The sequence below is a fragment of the Anomaloglossus baeobatrachus genome, chromosome 1 (assembly GCF_048569485.1).
Source record: "Anomaloglossus baeobatrachus isolate aAnoBae1 chromosome 1, aAnoBae1.hap1, whole genome shotgun sequence".
Classification (NCBI taxonomy): domain Eukaryota; kingdom Metazoa; phylum Chordata; class Amphibia; order Anura; family Aromobatidae; genus Anomaloglossus; species Anomaloglossus baeobatrachus.
Window position 1 is genome coordinate 315,711,192 of NC_134353.1, and position 20,309 is coordinate 315,731,500.

At 45.5% G+C, this 20,309-nt stretch overlaps 1 protein-coding gene across 1 annotated transcript in view; it reads left to right on the forward strand.

Annotated features, from left to right (window-relative positions):
• Positions 1 to 20,309, forward strand: part of GC (GC vitamin D binding protein) — a 383,851-nt gene that overhangs the window by 269,128 nt on the left and 94,414 nt on the right. Inside the window, exon 4 of the mRNA XM_075337198.1 lies at positions 19,324 to 19,535. Within this exon, the coding sequence (XP_075193313.1) occupies positions 19,324 to 19,535 (212 nt within the window). The remainder of the gene's footprint in view (positions 1 to 19,323; positions 19,536 to 20,309) is intronic.

Here is a 20,309-nt window from a genome sequence, read left to right on the forward strand (position 1 = left end):
AACCAAGATGAACAAGTCATGGCTCTCAGAGGACTTTTCTTCCCCTGGGTCAGCCAGGGGACGGGAAAGGCACGCGTATTTTTGAGAGTGCTTCATGCAAAGCATCTTTTTCTTTTTCAAAAGGGGGCTCAACCGATGCCAGTCAAGTGGGGTGTGTGTGGCCCAGTTAGTGGCAACGAGGGAGACTGTGGTTGGAGTCCCCTCGCTGTGTCTCTAAAAGAACCAAGATGAACAAGTCATGGCTCTCAGAGGACTTTTCTTCCCCTGGGTCAGCCAGGGGACGGGAAAGGCACGCGTATTTTTGAGAGTGCTTCATGCAAAGCATCTTTTTCTTTGTCAAAAGGGGGGCTCAACCGATGCCAGTCAAGTGGGGTGTGTGTGGCCCAGTTAGTGGCAACGAGGGAGACTGTGGTTGGAGTCCCCTCGCTGTGTCTCTAAAAGAACCAAGATGAACAAGTCATGGCTCTCAGAGGACTTTTCTTCCCCTGGGTCAGCCAGGGGACGGGAAAGGCACGCGTATTTTTGAGAGTGCTTCATGCAAAGCATCTTTTTCTTTGTCAAAAGGGGGGCTCAACCGATGCCAGTCAAGTGGGGTGTGTGTGGCCCAGTTAGTGGCAACGAGGGAGACTGTGGTTGGAGTCCCCTCGCTGTGTCTCTAAAAGAACCAAGATGAACAAGTCATGGCTCTCAGAGGACTTTTCTTCCCCTGGGTCAGCCAGGGGACGGGAAAGGCACGCGTATTTTTGAGAGTGCTTCATGCAAAGCATCTTTTTCTTTTTCAAAAGGGGGCTCAACCGATGCCAGTCAAGTGGGGTGTGTGTGGCCCAGTTAGTGGCAACGAGGGAGACTGTGGTTGGAGTCCCCTCGCTGTGTCTCTAAAAGAACCAAGATGAACAAGTCATGGCTCTCAGAGGACTTTTCTTCCCCTGGGTCAGCCAGGGGACGGGAAAGGCACGCGTATTTTTGAGAGTGCTTCATGCAAAGCATCTTTTTCTTTTTCAAAAGGGGGCTCAACCGATGCCAGTCAAGTGGGGTGTGTGTGGCCCAGTTAGTGGCAACGAGGGAGACTGTGGTTGGAGTCCCCTCGCTGTGTCTCTAAAAGAACCAAGATGAACAAGTCATGGCTCTCAGAGGACTTTTCTTCCCCTGGGTCAGCCAGGGGACGGGAAAGGCACGCGTATTTTTGAGAGTGCTTCATGCAAAGCATCTTTTTCTTTTTCAAAAGGGGGCTCAACCGATGCCAGTCAAGTGGGGTGTGTGTGGCCCAGTTAGTGGCAACGAGGGAGACTGTGGTTGGAGTCCCCTCGCTGTGTCTCTAAAAGAACCAAGATGAACAAGTCATGGCTCTCAGAGGACTTTTCTTCCCCTGGGTCAGCCAGGGGACGGGAAAGGCACGCGTATTTTTGAGAGTGCTTCATGCAAAGCATCTTTTTCTTTTTCAAAAGGGGGCTCAACCGATGCCAGTCAAGTGGGGTGTGTGTGGCCCAGTTAGTGGCAACGAGGGAGACTGTGGTTGGAGTCCCCTCGCTGTGTCTCTAAAAGAACCAAGATGAACAAGTCATGGCTCTCAGAGGACTTTTCTTCCCCTGGGTCAGCCAGGGGACGGGAAAGGCACGCGTATTTTTGAGAGTGCTTCATGCAAAGCATCTTTTTCTTTTTCAAAAGGGGGCTCAACCGATGCCAGTCAAGTGGGGTGTGTGTGGCCCAGTTAGTGGCAACGAGGGAGACTGTGGTTGGAGTCCCCTCGCTGTGTCTCTAAAAGAACCAAGATGAACAAGTCATGGCTCTCAGAGGACTTTTCTTCCCCTGGGTCAGCCAGGGGACGGGAAAGGCACGCGTATTTTTGAGAGTGCTTCATGCAAAGCATCTTTTTCTTTTTAAAAAGGGGGCTCAACCGATGCCAGTCAAGTGGGGTGTGTGTGGCCCAGTTAGTGGCAACGAGGGAGACTGTGGTTGGAGTCCCCTCGCTGTGTCTCTAAAAGAACCACTTTTCTTCCCCTGGGTCAGCCAGGGGACGGGAAAGGCACGCGTATTTTTGAGAGTGCTTCATGCAAAGCATCTTTTTCTTTTTCAAAAGGGGGCTCAACCGATGCCAGTCAAGTGGGGTGTGTGTGGCCCAGTTAGTGGCAACGAGGGAGACTGTGGTTGGAGTCCCCTCGCTGTGTCTCTAAAAGAACCAAGATGAACAAGTCATGGCTCTCAGAGGACTTTTCTTCCCCTGGGTCAGCCAGGGGACGGGAAAGGCACGCGTATTTTTGAGAGTGCTTCATGCAAAGCATCTTTTTCTTTTTCAAAAGGGGGCTCAACCGATGCCAGTCAAGTGGGGTGTGTGTGGCCCAGTTAGTGGCAACGAGGGAGACTGTGGTTGGAGTCCCCTCGCTGTGTCTCTAAAAGAACCAAGATGAACAAGTCATGGCTCTCAGAGGACTTTTCTTCCCCTGGGTCAGCCAGGGGACGGGAAAGGCACGCGTATTTTTGAGAGTGCTTCATGCAAAGCATCTTTTTCTTTTTCAAAAGGGGGCTCAACCGATGCCAGTCAAGTGGGGTGTGTGTGGCCCAGTTAGTGGCAACGAGGGAGACTGTGGTTGGAGTCCCCTCGCTGTGTTTTACATGCTTTTAGAAGGGCATGAAATGGCTTGGAGGTTGACTTTCATCATATGCAAACTGTTGGCTACCAAAATGCTGCCTTTCCAACAACTGTGGTTATAGGCAATGAGGAACATACTGATGAAGATGAGACGCAGATACCCGATTGGGATGACAACTTAAATATTCGGTCAGGGCAAGAAGAAACTCGGTCTGAGGGGTAGGGGAGTGCAAACACAACAATTGATGATTAAGTTCTAGATCACACCTACTGTCAACCCACAGTCAGACACTCGAGGAGGTCAACAGAGGCGGTGGAGGAGGATGCAACCGACGTCGAAGTAACCTGGCGCCTTCCTGGACACAGTCGGAGCACTGGTAGCACGTCTACAACTGCATCCTCAGCCACCACTCTGCCTCTGAGCATTATTCGGGGTGGATCAACAGGTCGCATGGCCTCTAAGCCTTGCCTAGCCAGGTCCTTTTTTGACATAGAAAAAGATCGCCCAAATTATGTGATCTGTAAAATTTGTCATGGTTCTCTTAGTAGAGGTCAAAACCTCAGCAGTTTGACAACTTCTTCCATGAATCGTCACATGAATAAATATCATATGGCCCGATGGGAAGCTCACCGTGCTGCAATGCGGCCTAGCGGAGCGAACCATCCACCGCCTGCCCCTTCCAGTGCATCCGCGCGCTCGTCATCTTCTAGGACTGTGGGGACAGCTGTCACACCTGTTTTTCCACCCACAACTTCCACCACTGTAACCGCAACAGGCAGTTTGCTTGGTAGGTCGTCAGTTGGTTTGGAAGGGGAAACAAGTGAGTGTGTACAGCTCTCTCAGACATCGATAGCACCAACTTTGGATGAAGGCAACATCATGTCTCCGCCTGCACTTTCCTCACAAAGCTGCATTTTTCCAGGGACACCCGATAGAATAAAGCAACTGGATATGGATATACCGTATGAACAATAGAGTATAACAGCTTGGTATCCACCAATATTAAATACGCCTAAAATATAACTTTTAATAAATATATTAAAATAAAAGGACCAGACATACATATATAGCGCAATAGCGCCTAAAAATTGTCAATTGTGATATCCTATATCTGGAGTATTAGAAGAATACTATCACAGACAATAAATGATAGGCAATAGATTGGTCGGCATTAGATAACCCTCAGTAAGTAATGCAAGGAGGGAAATAAAAGGCAACAATCTCACCCGTCTTCACTTCATTAAGGGTGAGTGTTCCTCAGCCGCAAGAAGGTGTAAGATACGGAGTTGCCACATCAATAAGATCCTGTGGCTTCCACACGTATTCCACGGGTTCTCTTTGCAAACAACTCCGATGTAATATAATAGAAACTTTTTCCTTTTCTCAACGCGTTTCAATAAATACCGATTAGCGCCACGTGTCAGGACTTTGTGGCTGAAGTGCCGGTCCTAGGAGTGACATAGCAATGTGGCATCGGATGGGTGTCTGAACCTCATGGCGGATATGCCGGTTCCATTAAAAGACACCACATTTCCTTTCTAATTCTCCTGATGATTTATGGATTTATTGAAACGCGTTGAGAAAAGGAAAAAGTTTCTATTATATTACATCGGAGTTGTTTGCAAAGAGAACCCGTGGAATACGTGTGGAAGCCACAGGATCTTATTGATGTGGCAACTCCGTATCTTACACCTTCTTGCGGCTGAGGAACACTCACCCTTAATGAAGTGAAGACGGGTGAGATTGTTGCCTTTTATTTCCCTCCTTGCATTACTTACTGAGGGTTATCTAATGCCGACCAATCTATTGCCTATCATTTATTGTCTGTGATAGTATTCTTCTAATACTCCAGATATAGGATATCACAATTGACAATTTTTAGGCGCTATTGCGCTATATATGTATGTCTGGTCCTTTTATTTTAATATATTTATTAAAAGTTATATTTTAGGCGTATTTAATATTGGTGGATACCAAGCTGTTATACTCAGGGACACCCGACTCAACACCGTCTACACACAGCAGCCAGATCTCTGTCCCTCAGATGTGGTCAAATAAAAGGCCACTTCCTGCGACCCATGACAAAGCGAAGAGGTTGACTCTATCCCTCTGTAAGCTGTTGACTACAGAAATGCTGCCTTTCCGCCTAGTGGACACACAGGATTTTAGAGACCTTATGTCTGTCGCTGTGCCCCAGTACCAGATGCCTAGTCGCCACTACTTCTCTAAGAAAGGTGTGCCCGCGCTACACCAGCATGTCGCACACAACATCACCGCTTCCTTGAGAAACTCTGTGTGTGAACGGGTGCATTTCACCACCGATACTTGGACCAGTAAGCATGGACAGGGACGTTACATGTCGCTGACTGGCCACTGGGTAACTATGGTGATAGATGGTGAAGGGTCTGCTGCACAAGTCTTGCCGTCCCCACGACTTGTGTGTCAATCCTCTGTCTGTCCAAGTTCCGCCACTGCTTCTGCATCCTCCACCTCATCTGGGTCCTCCACCTCCGCCCCAAGCCTGCCTGGTCAGGCCACCAGCGTTCTCACTGCGCAGAAGGAATCACGCACCCCTCATTACTATGCTGGTAGCAGAGCGCAACGGCATCAGGCGGTCTTTAGCTTGACATGTCTTTGAAATAGGAGTCACACAGCGACTGAGTTGTGGGCAGCTCTGGAGACTGATTTTGATAAATGGTTGTCTCCACTCAACCTGCAGCCTGGTAAGGCCGTGTGCGACAATGCTGCAAACCTGGGTGCGGCCCTTCGCCTGGGCAAGGTGACACACGTGCCTTGTATGGCTCACGTGTTTAACCTTGTTGTCCAGCAATTTTTAACACACTATCCCGGCCTAGATGGCCTTCTGACCAGGGCACGGAAACTGTCTGCAGTGCTCACTTCCGCCGTTCAACCGCCGCACCGGAGCGACTTGCATCGCTCCAGAAGTCTTTCGGCCTGCCGGTTCATCGCCTGAAATGCGATGTGGCGACACGCTGGAATTCAACTCTCCACATGTTACAGCGACTGTGGCAGCACCGGCGAGCCCTGGTGCAATACGTCATGATGTATAGCCTGGGCCAACGAGATGCAGAAGTGGGGCAGATCACCCTGATGGAGTGATCTCAGATCAAGGACCTATGCACCCTTCTGCACAGTTTCGACATGGCGACGAATATGTTTAGCGCTGACAATGCCATTATCAGCATGACGATTACAGTCATTTACATGCTGGAGCACACGCTAAACACTATTCGTAGTCAGGGGGTGGGACAACAGGAAGGGGAGGAACTACAGGAGGATTCATATGCGCAAGACACAACAACATCACCAAGGTCCAGACGTTCATCATCACCAACGCGGCAGGCATGGGACCATGGGGGACAGGGATCAACAAGGGCGCATGGTAGCAGGCGACATGTTGAGGAAGGTGCAGGAGGACATGAAGATATGGAGGACGAACTGTCCATGGACATGGAAGACTCAGCAGATGAGGGGGACCTTGGTCAAATTTCAGTTGAAAGAGGTTGGGGGGAGATGACAGAGGAAGAAAGAACGGTTAGCACCTCTATGCCACAAACACAGCGTGGACTTGGTGCGCATGGCTGCGCAAGACACATGAGTGCCTTCTTGTTGCACTACCTCCAACATGACCCTCGTATTGTCAAAATTAGAAGTGATGATGACTACTGGCTTGCCACACTATTAGATCCCCGGGACAAGTCCAAATTTTGTGACATAATTCCACCCATAGAAAGGGACGCACGTATGCAGGAGTATCAGCAGAAGCTGTTACTCGATCTTAGCTCGGCTTTTCCACCAAACAACCGTGCAGGTGAAGGGAGTGATTCTCCCAGTTGTAACTTGACAAACATGGGACGGCCTCGTCATCTTCAACAGTCTACCCGTACCAGTAGGACCGTATCTGGTGCTGGTAACAGCAATTTTATGGAATCTTTTCATAATTTTTTTAGACCCTCCTTTGCAAGGCCACCAGAGACAACAAGTCTGACACATAGTCAACGGATGGAGAGGATGATACAGGAGTATCTCCAAATGAACATCGATGCAATGACTTTGCAAATGGAGCCTTGCTCCTTTTGTGCTTCAAATCTAGAAAAATGTCAAGAGCTCTCCAGTTACGCCTCGAAGATTTTGTCGTGTCCAGCTGCCAGCGTTGTCTCTGAACGTGTCTTCAGTGCTGCTGGGTGTGTGCTGACAGATAAGCGCACGCGTCTGTCCAGTGACAATGTGGACAGACTGACGTTCATCAAAATGAACAAGTCATGGATCCAGAAGGAATTTACTACCCCTGTGTCATCCTGGGGAGAGTAAATGCTTGTGGATTTGGAATGTGCTTGATGCAAATCAAAACATCCTGTTTGCAACTAGGGCACAAGTGCTGCCACTGATAAGGTGTCTGTGTGGGGCACAATTTTTGGAAAAAAAGGGAGACTCCGCTTGGAGTAACCCTTGCTTGCTGTGTTTTTTAAAAATGATACAAGATGAACAGATCTGAAGGCAAGATGAAGCCAACATCATGTCTCCGCCTGCACTTTTCTCACAAACCTGCATTTTTCCAGGGACACCCTACTCAACACCGTCTACAGACAGCAGCCAGATCTCTGTCCCTCAGATGTGGTCAAATAAAAGGCCACTTACTGCGACCCATGACAAAGCTAAGTGGTTGACTCTATCCCTCTGTAAGCTGTTGGCTACCGAAATGCTGCCTTTACGCGTAGTGGACACACAGGATTTTACAGACCTTATGTCTGTCGCTGTGCCCCAGTACCAGATGCCCAATCACCACTGCTTCTCCAAGAAAAGCATGCCCGCGCTACACCGGCATGTCGCACACAACATCACCACTTCCTTGAGAAAATCTGTGTGCGACAGGGTGCATTTCAACACAGATACTTGGACCAGTAAGCATAGACAGGGTCAGTACATGTCACTGACTGGGCACTGGCAAACTATGGTGAGAGATGGAGAAGGGTCTGCTGTACAAGTCTTGCCGTCCCCACGAGTTGTTTCAATCCTTGTTCTGTATGTAGAAGTTAATACACTGCTTCTGCCTCTTCAACCTCGTGTGGGTCCTCTACCTTTGCGCAAACCCTGTGTGGTCAGGCCACCCTTCCTTGCAACTGCGCACAAGGACTACCACACACCTCCTTACTATGCTGGCAGCAGAGCTCAATGCCATCAGGCGGTCAAAGTTTTACTTTGAAATGTATGGGAAATGTGAGTCACACCGCTATTACAGAGAATAGTAGTCAGGCAGGGTCAAAACATTAATTGAGGAACAGGAACAGAATGGGACGGCCAGGACTTAATCAGAAAACAAGCAGAGGTGAAATGCGTATCGGCCAACAAGGTACATAAACAGCAAGCAGGAAAAGTAGTCAGGTAACAAGCACACAAAATCATAAAACTGAACTGGGGGTAAAATTAACCAGAGGTTCATAGCTATGTCTGGCAGTGGTCTGCAGACAGGATGGGCATAAAAAAGGGTGTGGTGTCTTCCCATTGGTTGTAGCTGAATGATGGTATTTCATCTGTGAGATACCCACCAGCTACATTCAGCCAGAGATTCTGCATCTGTCAAGGTAATGCAGCCCAGTGGGTGAGCATAACCTGCGTCCACCTGCGCCGCTGGCATCGACTACTCTCCCATCATCAGCACTATTCATGAAAGGAACACGTTGTCACCTGGCGACCGGAGTACAAATTGACGGAGCGGACTCCGTTGGTGACTTAACAGCCGTGTGCGGCAATGATGCAAACCTGGCTGCGGGCCATCCTCAGGGCAATGTGACACACGTGCCTTTTATGGCTCACGTGTTGATCCGAATTCTCCAGCAATTTTTAAAACACCATCACGGCCTACATGTCCTTGTGCAGCGGGCACGCTCGCTATGTGCTCACTTCCATCGTGCGCACACAGCAGCTCAACAACTTTCATCACTCCGGAAGTCTTAGGGTCTGGCAGTTAAACGCCGTAAATGCGATGTTCCGACACGCAGGAATTGGAATCTGCACATGTTGCAGCGTGTGTGGCAGCAGCGCAGAGCCCTGCTGAAATACGGTAAGACATATAGCCTGGGATAAGTTGATCCAGAGGTGGTGCCGATCACGCTGCTGGAGTGGTGTCAGATCAAGGACCTATGCACCCTGCTACACAGTTTTGAAATGTCGACGAAGATGTTTAGCACTGGCAATGTCATTCTCAGCGTGACAATTCTGGTCATCTACATGATGGAGCACACTGTAATTATTATTCGGAGTCAGGTGTTGGGACAAGAGGAAGGGGAGGAAGTACAGGAGGAGTCATATGCGGAAGGGATAACAAGATCTACGAGGTCCAGATGGTCAGCGGCACCTATGCGGCAGTCATGGTGAGGGAGAGGGATTAACAAGGGCGCATAGTATCAGCAAAAAGTGTTGATGAAAGTGCAGGAGCCCATGAAGAAATGGAGGACGAACTGGCGATGGGCATGGAAGACTCAGCAGATGAGTGAGAGCTTGCTCACATTTCGGTTGTGCGAGGTTGTAGGTAGAGGGCAGAGGAAGGATGCACGATTCTCACCTCTCTGCCACCAACACACCAAGGACTTGGTCCTCCTGGATGCACAAGACACATGAGCGCCTTCTTGCTGCACTACCTACATGACCCTCGGATTGTATGAATTTGAAGTAATCCTGAATACTGGGTTGCCACACTGTTAGATCCCCGGTACAAGACAAAATTTGGCGAACTAATTCCTGCCATAGAAATAGACGCACGTATACAGGAGTATCTGCAGAATGTGGTACGCAATCTTAGATCTACTTTTCCACTAAACACCAGTGCTGCACAGAGTGAATCTCAACACTTTGTCATGGATAGGAGGAAATGGTCTTTTACTTGTCCACATCGGAGGGACCGAGGGATGGCTGCTGTGCTGAGATGGCGTTGAGTACGGTGTCCCTGCACAGTTGCACTTTTGGTCATATCCCAAAATGAGTTGAAAAAGGACAGATGCTGTTGGAAAGGGGAACAGGTGTGTTGGAAAGGGGAAAAAAATTTTGGTCCGTGGATTTGGTGGTTAAACAACTGTAACATTTGCTGAAGAAACAACATCTGTTACAGTGGGACTGGCAGATTTGGATAAAGTGGTATATAATCTGTGACCGCTATATAACAAAAATTAATAAGAAAAGAAAGAGAAAGGTATATATCACCTTCAGCAGTCAGTGTCCACCGTGCTCCCAGTTGGAAAAGGAGAGGTTGGCAACTTGAAGGTTTGGTGGAGGATACAGAGCTGTGTGGCTATGAAACTAATAGTAGCCTGAACCGAGTTAGACGCCATTCGGATCTGGAGACTGTGAGCCCTGTTAGCGTCACAGGGTCCACATGCCCACCCAGCCCAGGAACTCCCTGTTAACAACACAGGGGCCATTGAGTACGCTGACCGTGTGCGTAGGGGCCACACCTGTGGACAGCAGGCGCATCAGCAGCAGCAGGCCTGTTAATGCCACTGGGCTGCACAAGCAGGACTGTTAGGACAGGAGCTGGTCTTAACCGTTCTGCGTTACCAACTGTGGTGGTGGCCTGCATCCACCACCCTATCCCTGCCTACCTCTGGCCTAAAGCCGCAATGGGTTCAACACATGGAGGTGTGCTCTTTCGGAGCATAATAGAAGACTGCGCACCTCCTTGTTGGCTCCAGCCCCTTTTATAACCTGGGTCCGCCCCAAACCAGGGTGAACCACAATGCACCTCCTGGAGACAAAAGCAGAGTGACACGTCATGAGTGGCATAACTAGCGTCCTATTTGGAAACGCAACTTCAATGATGACCTCATGGCTGCCATGACCCAAACACCTCACCAGTCATCGTCTGACCATCAATAATGCGGTGACAAGTCATAGGTGTGGGCCTCTGCAAGCCATTTGGGAGGACACCTGATGCCCTGTGGTCTATATGGGACCCCCACATCAGGGCCAGGGCCAAAGAGTTCATTACCGGACCTAGTCTCTGATGCAGGAAGTGCCTGAGCATGCTCAGTAGCATGAAATACAGTCTCTGAAAAAAGACTATCAGCTTTAGCATGGTGTCTAGGCACAAAACAGGACTTAGACCCGGCACAGAATGCAAGCACCTGTGCAAAGAGGCTTTTCACACTTAGTGTGGGAGCATGCGCTGTATCCCGAAATGAAGACTTAGCGTCAGGAATGGCACAGTCAGGCTGAGCATACTCACTAGGCGAAACACTGTAATTATGCTGCAGCTGGGGTACATCGGCACACGCATGCGCACTAGCTGCCTCTCCACACTTAGACGTGGAGGGGAAATTTGTCTTGGAGATGCTGTCTATGAACAGAAGGAAAAGCTAAAGGAAGCCTGACTTTCTATCCCTCCGAATTATGAAATGCAGCAATGAATTCCATGAGTTTGCTATAACATTAGCGTAGCTAAATGTGCATGAGGGTGTGATGTAGAGGTGCTAGAAATAGCTTGTCACCAGTGGGGCACTAATGGAATACAACAGCCAGTTCTATGATGCCACAAAATGGCAGTATTTTGTGCTATCATTATAGCTTATTAAAAACAGAGCACGAGGTTGTCATGCAGAGGTGCTGCACATAGATTTGCAGTAGTGTGAATAGACAAAAGTACAATAGCCACGTTTAGGATACAACTAGGTACACTGAGTGTTTGCTACTATAAATGGCTGAGTTTAAAAAAGTTTGAGTGTGCAATGCAGGCAGACGTGCTGCAAATAACGTTCCAATACTGTGAATTGACAAAAGTACAATAGCCACGTTTAGGATACAACTAGGTACAGTGAGTGTTTGCTAGTATAATGGCTGAGTTTAAAAAAGTTTGAGTGTGCAATGCAGGCAGACGTGCTGCAAATAACGTTCCAATACTGTGAATTGACAAAAGTACAATAGCCACGTTTAGGATACAACTAGGTACACTGAGTGTTTGCTACTATAAATGGCTGAGTTTAAAAAAGTTTGAGTGTGCAATGCAGGCAGACGTGCTGCAAATAACGTTCCAATACTGTGAATTGACAAAAGTACAATAGCCACGTTTAGGATACAACTAGGTACAGTGAGTGTTTGCTAGTATAATGGCTGAGTTTAAAAAAGTTTGAGTGTGCAATGCAGGCAGACGTGCTGCAAATAACGTTCCAATACTGTGAATTGACAAAAGTACAATAGCCACGTTTAGGATACAACTAGGTACAGTGAGTGTTTGCTAGTATAATGGCTGAGTTTAAAAAAGTTAGAGTGTGCAATGCAGGCAGACGTGCTGCAAATAACGTTCCAATACTGTGAATAGACAAAAGTACAATAGCCACGTTTAGGATACAACTAGGTACACTGAGTGTTTGCTAGTATAATGGCTGAGTTTAAAAAAGTTAGAGTGTGCAATGCAGGCAGACGTGCTGCAAATAACGTTCCAATACTGTGAATAGACAAAAGTACAATAGCCACGTTTAGGATACAACTAGGTACACTGAGTGTTTGCTACTATAAATGGCTGAGTTTAAAAAAGTTTGAGTGTGCAATGCAGGCAGACGTGCTGCAAATAACGTTCCAATACTGTGAATTGACAAAAGTACAATAGCCACGTTTAGGATACAACTAGGTACACTGAGTGTTTGCTACTATAAATGGCTGAGTTTAAAAAAGTTTGAGTGTGCAATGCAGGCAGACGTGCTGCAAATAACGTTCCAATACTGTGAATTGACAAAAGTACAATAGCCACGTTTAGGATACAACTAGGTACAGTGAGTGTTTGCTAGTATAATGGCTGAGTTTAAAAAAGTTTGAGTGTGCAATGCAGGCAGACGTGCTGCAAATAACGTTCCAATACTGTGAATTGACAAAAGTACAATAGCCACGTTTAGGATACAACTAGGTACAGTGAGTGTTTGCTAGTATAATGGCTGAGTTTAAAAAAGTTAGAGTGTGCAATGCAGGCAGACGTGCTGCAAATAACGTTCCAATACTGTGAATAGACAAAAGTACAATAGCCACGTTTAGGATACAACTAGGTACACTGAGTGTTTGCTACTATAAATGGCTGAGTTTAAAAAAGTTTGAGTGTGCAATGCAGGCAGACGTGCTGCAAATAACGTTCCAATACTGTGAATTGACAAAAGTACAATAGCCACGTTTAGGATACAACTAGGTACACTGAGTGTTTGCTACTATAAATGGCTGAGTTTAAAAAAGTTTGAGTGTGCAATGCAGGCAGACGTGCTGCAAATAACGTTCCAATACTGTGAATTGACAAAAGTACAATAGCCACGTTTAGGATACAACTAGGTACAGTGAGTGTTTGCTAGTATAATGGCTGAGTTTAAAAAAGTTTGAGTGTGCAATGCAGGCAGACGTGCTGCAAATAACGTTCCAATACTGTGAATTGACAAAAGTACAATAGCCACGTTTAGGATACAACTAGGTACAGTGAGTGTTTGCTAGTATAATGGCTGAGTTTAAAAAAGTTAGAGTGTGCAATGCAGGCAGACGTGCTGCAAATAACGTTCCAATACTGTGAATAGACAAAAGTACAATAGCCACGTTTAGGATACAACTAGGTACACTGAGTGTTTGCTACTATAAATGGCTGAGTTTAAAAAAGTTTGAGTGTGCAATGCAGGCAGACGTGCTGCAAATAACGTTCCAATACTGTGAATTGACAAAAGTACAATAGCCACGTTTAGGATACAACTAGGTACACTGAGTGTTTGCTACTATAAATGGCTGAGTTTAAAAAAGTTTGAGTGTGCAATGCAGGCAGACGTGCTGCAAATAACGTTCCAATACTGTGAATTGACAAAAGTACAATAGCCACGTTTAGGATACAACTAGGTACAGTGAGTGTTTGCTAGTATAATGGCTGAGTTTAAAAAAGTTTGAGTGTGCAATGCAGGCAGACGTGCTGCAAATAACGTTCCAATACTGTGAATTGACAAAAGTACAATAGCCACGTTTAGGATACAACTAGGTACAGTGAGTGTTTGCTAGTATAATGGCTGAGTTTAAAAAAGTTAGAGTGTGCAATGCAGGCAGACGTGCTGCAAATAACGTTCCAATACTGTGAATAGACAAAAGTACAATAGCCACGTTTAGGATACAACTAGGTACACTGAGTGTTTGCTACTATAAATGGCTGAGTTTAAAAAAGTTTGAGTGTGCAATGCAGGCAGACGTGCTGCAAATAACGTTCCAATACTGTGAATTGACAAAAGTACAATAGCCACGTTTAGGATACAACTAGGTACACTGAGTGTTTGCTACTATAAATGGCTGAGTTTAAAAAAGTTAGAGTGTGCAATGCAGGCAGACGTGCTGCAAATATCGTTCCAATACTGTGAATAGACAAAAGTACAATAGCCACGTTTAGGATACAACTAGGTACACTGAGTGTTTGCTACTATAAATGGCTGAGTTTAAAAAAGTTAGCGTGTGCAATGCAGGCAGACGTGCTGCAAATAACGTTCCAATACTGTGAATTGACAAAAGTACAATAGCCACGTTTAGGATACAACTAGGTACAGTGAGTGTTTGCTAGTATAATGGCTGAGTTTAAAAAAGTTTGAGTGTGCAATGCAGGCAGACGTGCTGCAAATAACGTTCCAATACTGTGAATTGACAAAAGTACAATAGCCACGTTTAGGATACAACTAGGTACAGTGAGTGTTTGCTAGTATAATGGCTGAGTTTAAAAAAGTTAGAGTGTGCAATGCAGGCAGACGTGCTGCAAATAACGTTCCAATACTGTGAATAGACAAAAGTACAATAGCCACGTTTAGGATACAACTAGGTACACTGAGTGTTTGCTACTATAAATGGCTGAGTTTAAAAAAGTTTGAGTGTGCAATGCAGGCAGACGTGCTGCAAATAACGTTCCAATACTGTGAATTGACAAAAGTACAATAGCCACGTTTAGGATACAACTAGGTACACTGAGTGTTTGCTACTATAAATGGCTGAGTTTAAAAAAGTTTGAGTGTGCAATGCAGGCAGACGTGCTGCAAATAACGTTCCAATACTGTGAATTGACAAAAGTACAATAGCCACGTTTAGGATACAACTAGGTACAGTGAGTCTTTGCTAGTATAATGGCTGAGTTTAAAAAAGTTTGAGTGTGCAATGCAGGCAGACGTGCTGCAAATAACGTTCCAATACTGTGAATTGACAAAAGTACAATAGCCACGTTTAGGATACAACTAGGTACAGTGAGTGTTTGCTAGTATAATGGCTGAGTTTAAAAAAGTTAGAGTGTGCAATGCAGGCAGACGTGCTGCAAATAACGTTCCAATACTGTGAATAGACAAAAGTACAATAGCCACGTTTAGGATACAACTAGGTACACTGAGTGTTTGCTACTATAAATGGCTGAGTTTAAAAAAGTTTGAGTGTGCAATGCAGGCAGACGTGCTGCAAATAACGTTCCAATACTGTGAATAGACAAAAGTACAATAGCCACGTTTAGGATACAACTAGGTACACTGAGTGTTTGCTACTATAAATGGCTGAGTTTAAAAAAGTTTGAGTGTGCAATGCAGGCAGACGTGCTGCAAATAACGTTCCAATACTGTGAATTGACAAAAGTACAATAGCCACGTTTAGGATACAACTAGGTACACTGAGTGTTTGCTACTATAAATGGCTGAGTTTAAAAAAGTTAGAGTGTGCAATGCAGGCAGACGTGCTGCAAATATCGTTCCAATACTGTGAATAGACAAAAGTACAATAGCCACGTTTAGGATACAACTAGGTACACTGAGTGTTTGCTAGTATAATGGCTTAGTTAAAATGAGTTTGAGTGTGCAATGCAGGCAGACGCGCTATGCAAATGTCTTTGCACTAGTGGGACTATAGCAAAGTCCAATAGCCACGTATAGGATGCCACTAGGTACACTGAGTGTTTGCTAGTATAATGGCTTGGTTTTAATGAGTTGGAGTGTGCAATGCAGGCAGACGCGCTCTGCAAATGTCTTTGCACTAGTGGGACTATAGCAAAGTCCAATAGCCACGTATAGGATGCCACTAGGTACACTGAGTGTTTGCTAGTATAATGGCTTGGTTAGAATGAGTTGTAGTGTGCAATGCAGGCAGATGTGCTCTGCTAATGTCTTTGCACTAGTGGGACTATAGCAAAGTCCAATAGCCACGTATAGGATGCCACTAGGTACACTGAGTGTTTGCTAGTATAATGGCTTAGTTAAAATGAGTTTGAGTGTGCAATGCAGGCAGACGCGCTATGCAAATGTCTTTGCACTAGTGGGACTATAGCAAAGTCCAATAGCCACGTATAGGATGCCACTAGGTACACTGAGTGTTTGCTAGTCTAATGGCTTGGTTAGAATGAGTTGTAGTGTGCAATGCAGGCAGATGTGCTCTGCTAATGTCTTTGCACTAGTGGGACTATAGCAAAGTCCAATAGCCACGTATAGGATGCCACTAGGTACACTGAGTGTTTGCTAGTATAATGGCTTAGTTAAAATGAGTTTGAGTGTGCAATGCCGGCAGACGCGCTATGCAAATGTCTTTGCACTAGTGGGACTATAGCAAAGTCCAATAGCCACGTATAGGATGCCACTAGGTACACTGAGTGTTTGCTAGTATAATGGCTTGGTTTTAATGAGTTGGAGTGTGCAATGCAGGCAGACGCGCTCTGCAAATGTCTTTGCACTAGTGGGACTATAGCAAAGTCCAATAGCCACGTATAGGATGCCACTAGGTACACTGAGTGTTTGCTAGTATAATGGCTTGGTTAGAATGAGTTGTAGTGTGCAATGCAGGCAGACGCGCTCTGCAAATGTCTTTGCACTAGTGGGACTATAGCAAAGTCCAATAGCCACGTATAGGATGCCACTAGGTACACTGAGTGTTTGCTAGTATAATGGCTTGTTTAGAATGAGTTGTAGTGTGCAACGCAGGCAGACGCGCTCTGCAAATGTCTTTGCACTAGTGGGACTATAGCAAAGTCCAATAGCCACGTATAGGATGCCACTAGGTACACTGAGTGTTTGCTAGTATAATGGCTTAGTTATCAGTTGGAGTGTGCAGAGGACAAGAGGGTACAGTGGCAGGATTGTGGTGCTCTGGGTAGAGGAATGGAAGCCTGCCTTTCTATTCCCTCCTAATGGTGAAATGCAGGTAGGAAATCCCTGACCTGGGCTACACAGACGCTGTTGCTGTTTGCAGGACCTGTCACCTATGGCTCTCTGACCCTGCCGGTTGGAGCCCTTAAAAGGACTGCTATAAAGTGCTCTCCCTAAGCTGTCTAACGCTGTGTATGCAGCGCATACAGCTGTATCGGCTATAGGACTCAGGAAGACGGAGCTGCGACAGTGATGTCTGACACCAAAGACGCAGAAGGCAGATAATGGCGTCCGTGAAGAAAATGTCCGGTTTTATAATGCAGGGACATGTGACATGCAGATCCTATCACACATGCCGTTGCTTCTCTGGCTCAAAGTCCACTTAGCTGTGTGTGTGTCTGGGATTGGCTGACATGCTGGCCCGCCCCACAAGACGCGCGCACTTAGGGAAGGAAGACAAGAAAAAAAAAAAAAAAAAATGGCGATCGCCATTATAGAAACAGCAGTGATCTGAAGGCGCTGTTCACGCACACTATACACTGAAATGTGATAATAGTTTGATTCACAGAATGACTTACACTATTACAGCAGAAACCAAGCTATGATTTAGCTGTTTTTTGGCTGCTAGAACCGTTCTCGAACGTTTCTAGAACTACCGAGCTTTTGCAAAAAGCTCGAGTTCTAGTTCGATCTAGAACATGCCCCAAAATCACTCGAGCCGCGAACTGGAGAACCACGAACCACGAACCGCGCTCAACTCTACTTATTACCCCGATTTGCCAACGCACCAGGGTAAATCGGGAAGAGCCAGGTACAGCCCCAGAACTGTCGCATATAATGTATGCGGCAATTCTGGGCGGCTGCTGACTGATATTGTTAGGGTGGGGGGCTCCCCATAACGTGGAGCTCCCCATCCTGAGAATACCAGCCTTCAGCCGTATGGCTTTATCTGGCTGGTATTAAAATGGGGGGGGACCGCACGCCGTTTTTTTTAATTATTTATTTATTTTTTTCACTGCACAGTATAGACACGCCCACCGGCTGCTGTGATTGGGTGCAGTGAGACAGCTGTCACTCAGCGTGGTGGGTGTGTGTGACTGCAACCAATCACAGGCGCCGGTGGGCGGGTAAAGCAGGGAATATGAGATTGATTAATGGGCGGCCGGCTTTTTCAAAATAGTAAAAGCCGCCGGAGTTTTTATAACAGCAGTGCAGCGCCGCGCCGGAGATCGGGGAGCGGTAAGTATGAGAGAGGGGGGGGAACTGACCAACAGACAGCTAGAGGGACAGATAAGACAGAGAGACCGACCGACAGACATAGAGACCGACCGACGGACTGAGGGAGAGAACGAAACATAAAAAGAAAAAAGACTGACATCACATGAAAAAAGCACAAAACGTACAGGGAGCAAACAGAGATGTGTCCGTGTCACTCGGACGTGCGCACAGACCCATTGACTTTCATTGGGTCCGTGCTGCGTGTTGCGTGAATAAAACGGACATGCTGGCGTTTGACACGGCCCACAAAACGCATCACGGAGACGGACTAACGGACATAACCAAAAACGCAAATGTAACCGCTGAGATATAGTAACATTGGTGCACGTTTGGCCGTGTCTCCAGTATACACGGAAACGGACCAAACACGCACGTGTTTCACGGATGTGTGTCGGAGCCCTTAGGAAAATGTTATAAAATGGTGTACATTTGCAGCACAAAGTATTGTTTACATGGCTTGTCATGCAAAGATATCTAGGGCAGGTGTATATACAAACCGCCTAATACAGACATGGTAGATATAAAGTAGAAGGGTTTTACGTGTGCAAAGGAAGACCTGTGCTCGCATGTGACGCCAGCCCCAATGCGCACGTTTCGGCGCCACCTTTGTCAGGGGGTCACCTGGGGGTCACCTTGCAGATGGTGTCCTTGGTGGGATTAGGACCCAGTACCCCAGCGCTGCAAGACTGCAATGCTAACCTCTGAGCGTGCTGCCCTATTTACTGACAAAGTGTCAGATATAAAGGATGTCTTGGGCCTCTAAGCACCCCATCAATATATATATATATATATATATATATATGTATATATATATATACATATATATATATATATATATATATATATATATATATATATATATATATATATATATAGCCGAGATCGTACATCCATGCTCTAAAAAATGTTGCTTGTGGATTGGAAAACATATATCAATGTATCAGCTGTCAAGTTCACTGTAAATATGTTAAGCTAGAAAGAAACAGAAATAGAAGTAATAGCCCCAGAAACAGTATCAAAATGCATAAGGATAAGCTGTAACAACAGACACGGACCATGAAAAACAACAGTGGCAGTATTTCTAAGAGAATTTTGTTAATTCAGCACAGCCCGTTAGGTCCTATAGCTCCATTTTTTATTATTATTATTATTATTATTATTATTATTATTATTATTATTATTAATAATAATAATAATAATATTTATTATTATTATTTTTCATTAATATTTGGCCTTGTTATATTTTAAATGCTATTTTATTGCATTTTCTTGACTGTCAATTGATAGCTGTCTATAAGACATAACCTTATTTAATGTCACTTTTTAATTCCACTTTTTTTTATCTTTAGGCATCTGCCTTGTCTGTTAAATCCTGTGATCCAAAGTCTCCATTCCCTAAACACCCTGGTGTTACAAGTTGTTGTGTTCACAAGGGTCTTGAAAGAAAACTATGTTTGGCTGACTTAAAACAACCTCCTAAGGAATTTCCAACATACGTGGAACAATCTAATGAAGAAGTATGTAATGCCTTTAAGACTGATGCACAAATGTTTTCCATGAGGCAAGTCAAAATATATTATTACTTTTATGTCTTGAAAAAGTGGGTGTATAAGTACAATAGCCTCGCTGTCAGTGCTCCCACTGAGCCAACTGGGAATGCACTGAATGATGTATATTTTATTACAGTGACTGATACTTATCTAATCAGCTCTCAGACAGGCTTTTAAGATCTTTACAATAGTTCTGCACAAATATATTGAGCATGAAGGGTTTTGATTTTAGAAAGATTTACATTTTTAAAATTTAAAAACCTGTCTATTTCACCTGAATTATTATTATTAAGAAGACAAAATCTTTACATGAAGTTACACAGAGTTTTGAAGAACAAATATGATTTGCTAATCTAACGTCCCCCATACACAGTAGATATGTTTTGGCAAAGTGATTGCTCAGCCTAAGGCCACGTTCACATGTTGAGTATTTTGGTGAGTTTTTCCCCTCAGTATTTGTAGCCAGAACCATGAGTGGAACAGTCAGAGAAAAAGTATAGTAGAAACTCGTCACCACTTCTGTATTTTTAAGCACTCCGGGTTTTGCCTTACAACTACTGAGGTAAACAACTCACCAAATACTCAACATATGCATGTAGATTTCAGCCAACTCTCTCAACTCCACCATACACAGAAACACTCAACTAAGAGAGTCAGTGTCCGACACCTCTGCAGGGAGAAGAAAGGATCAACTCTTGAAATTCAACATGTCGGATCTTTCTGTACCCTGACATAATTTGTTCTACTATTTGAGGGGTCCAATAACATCATGATTTTGCAGCTAA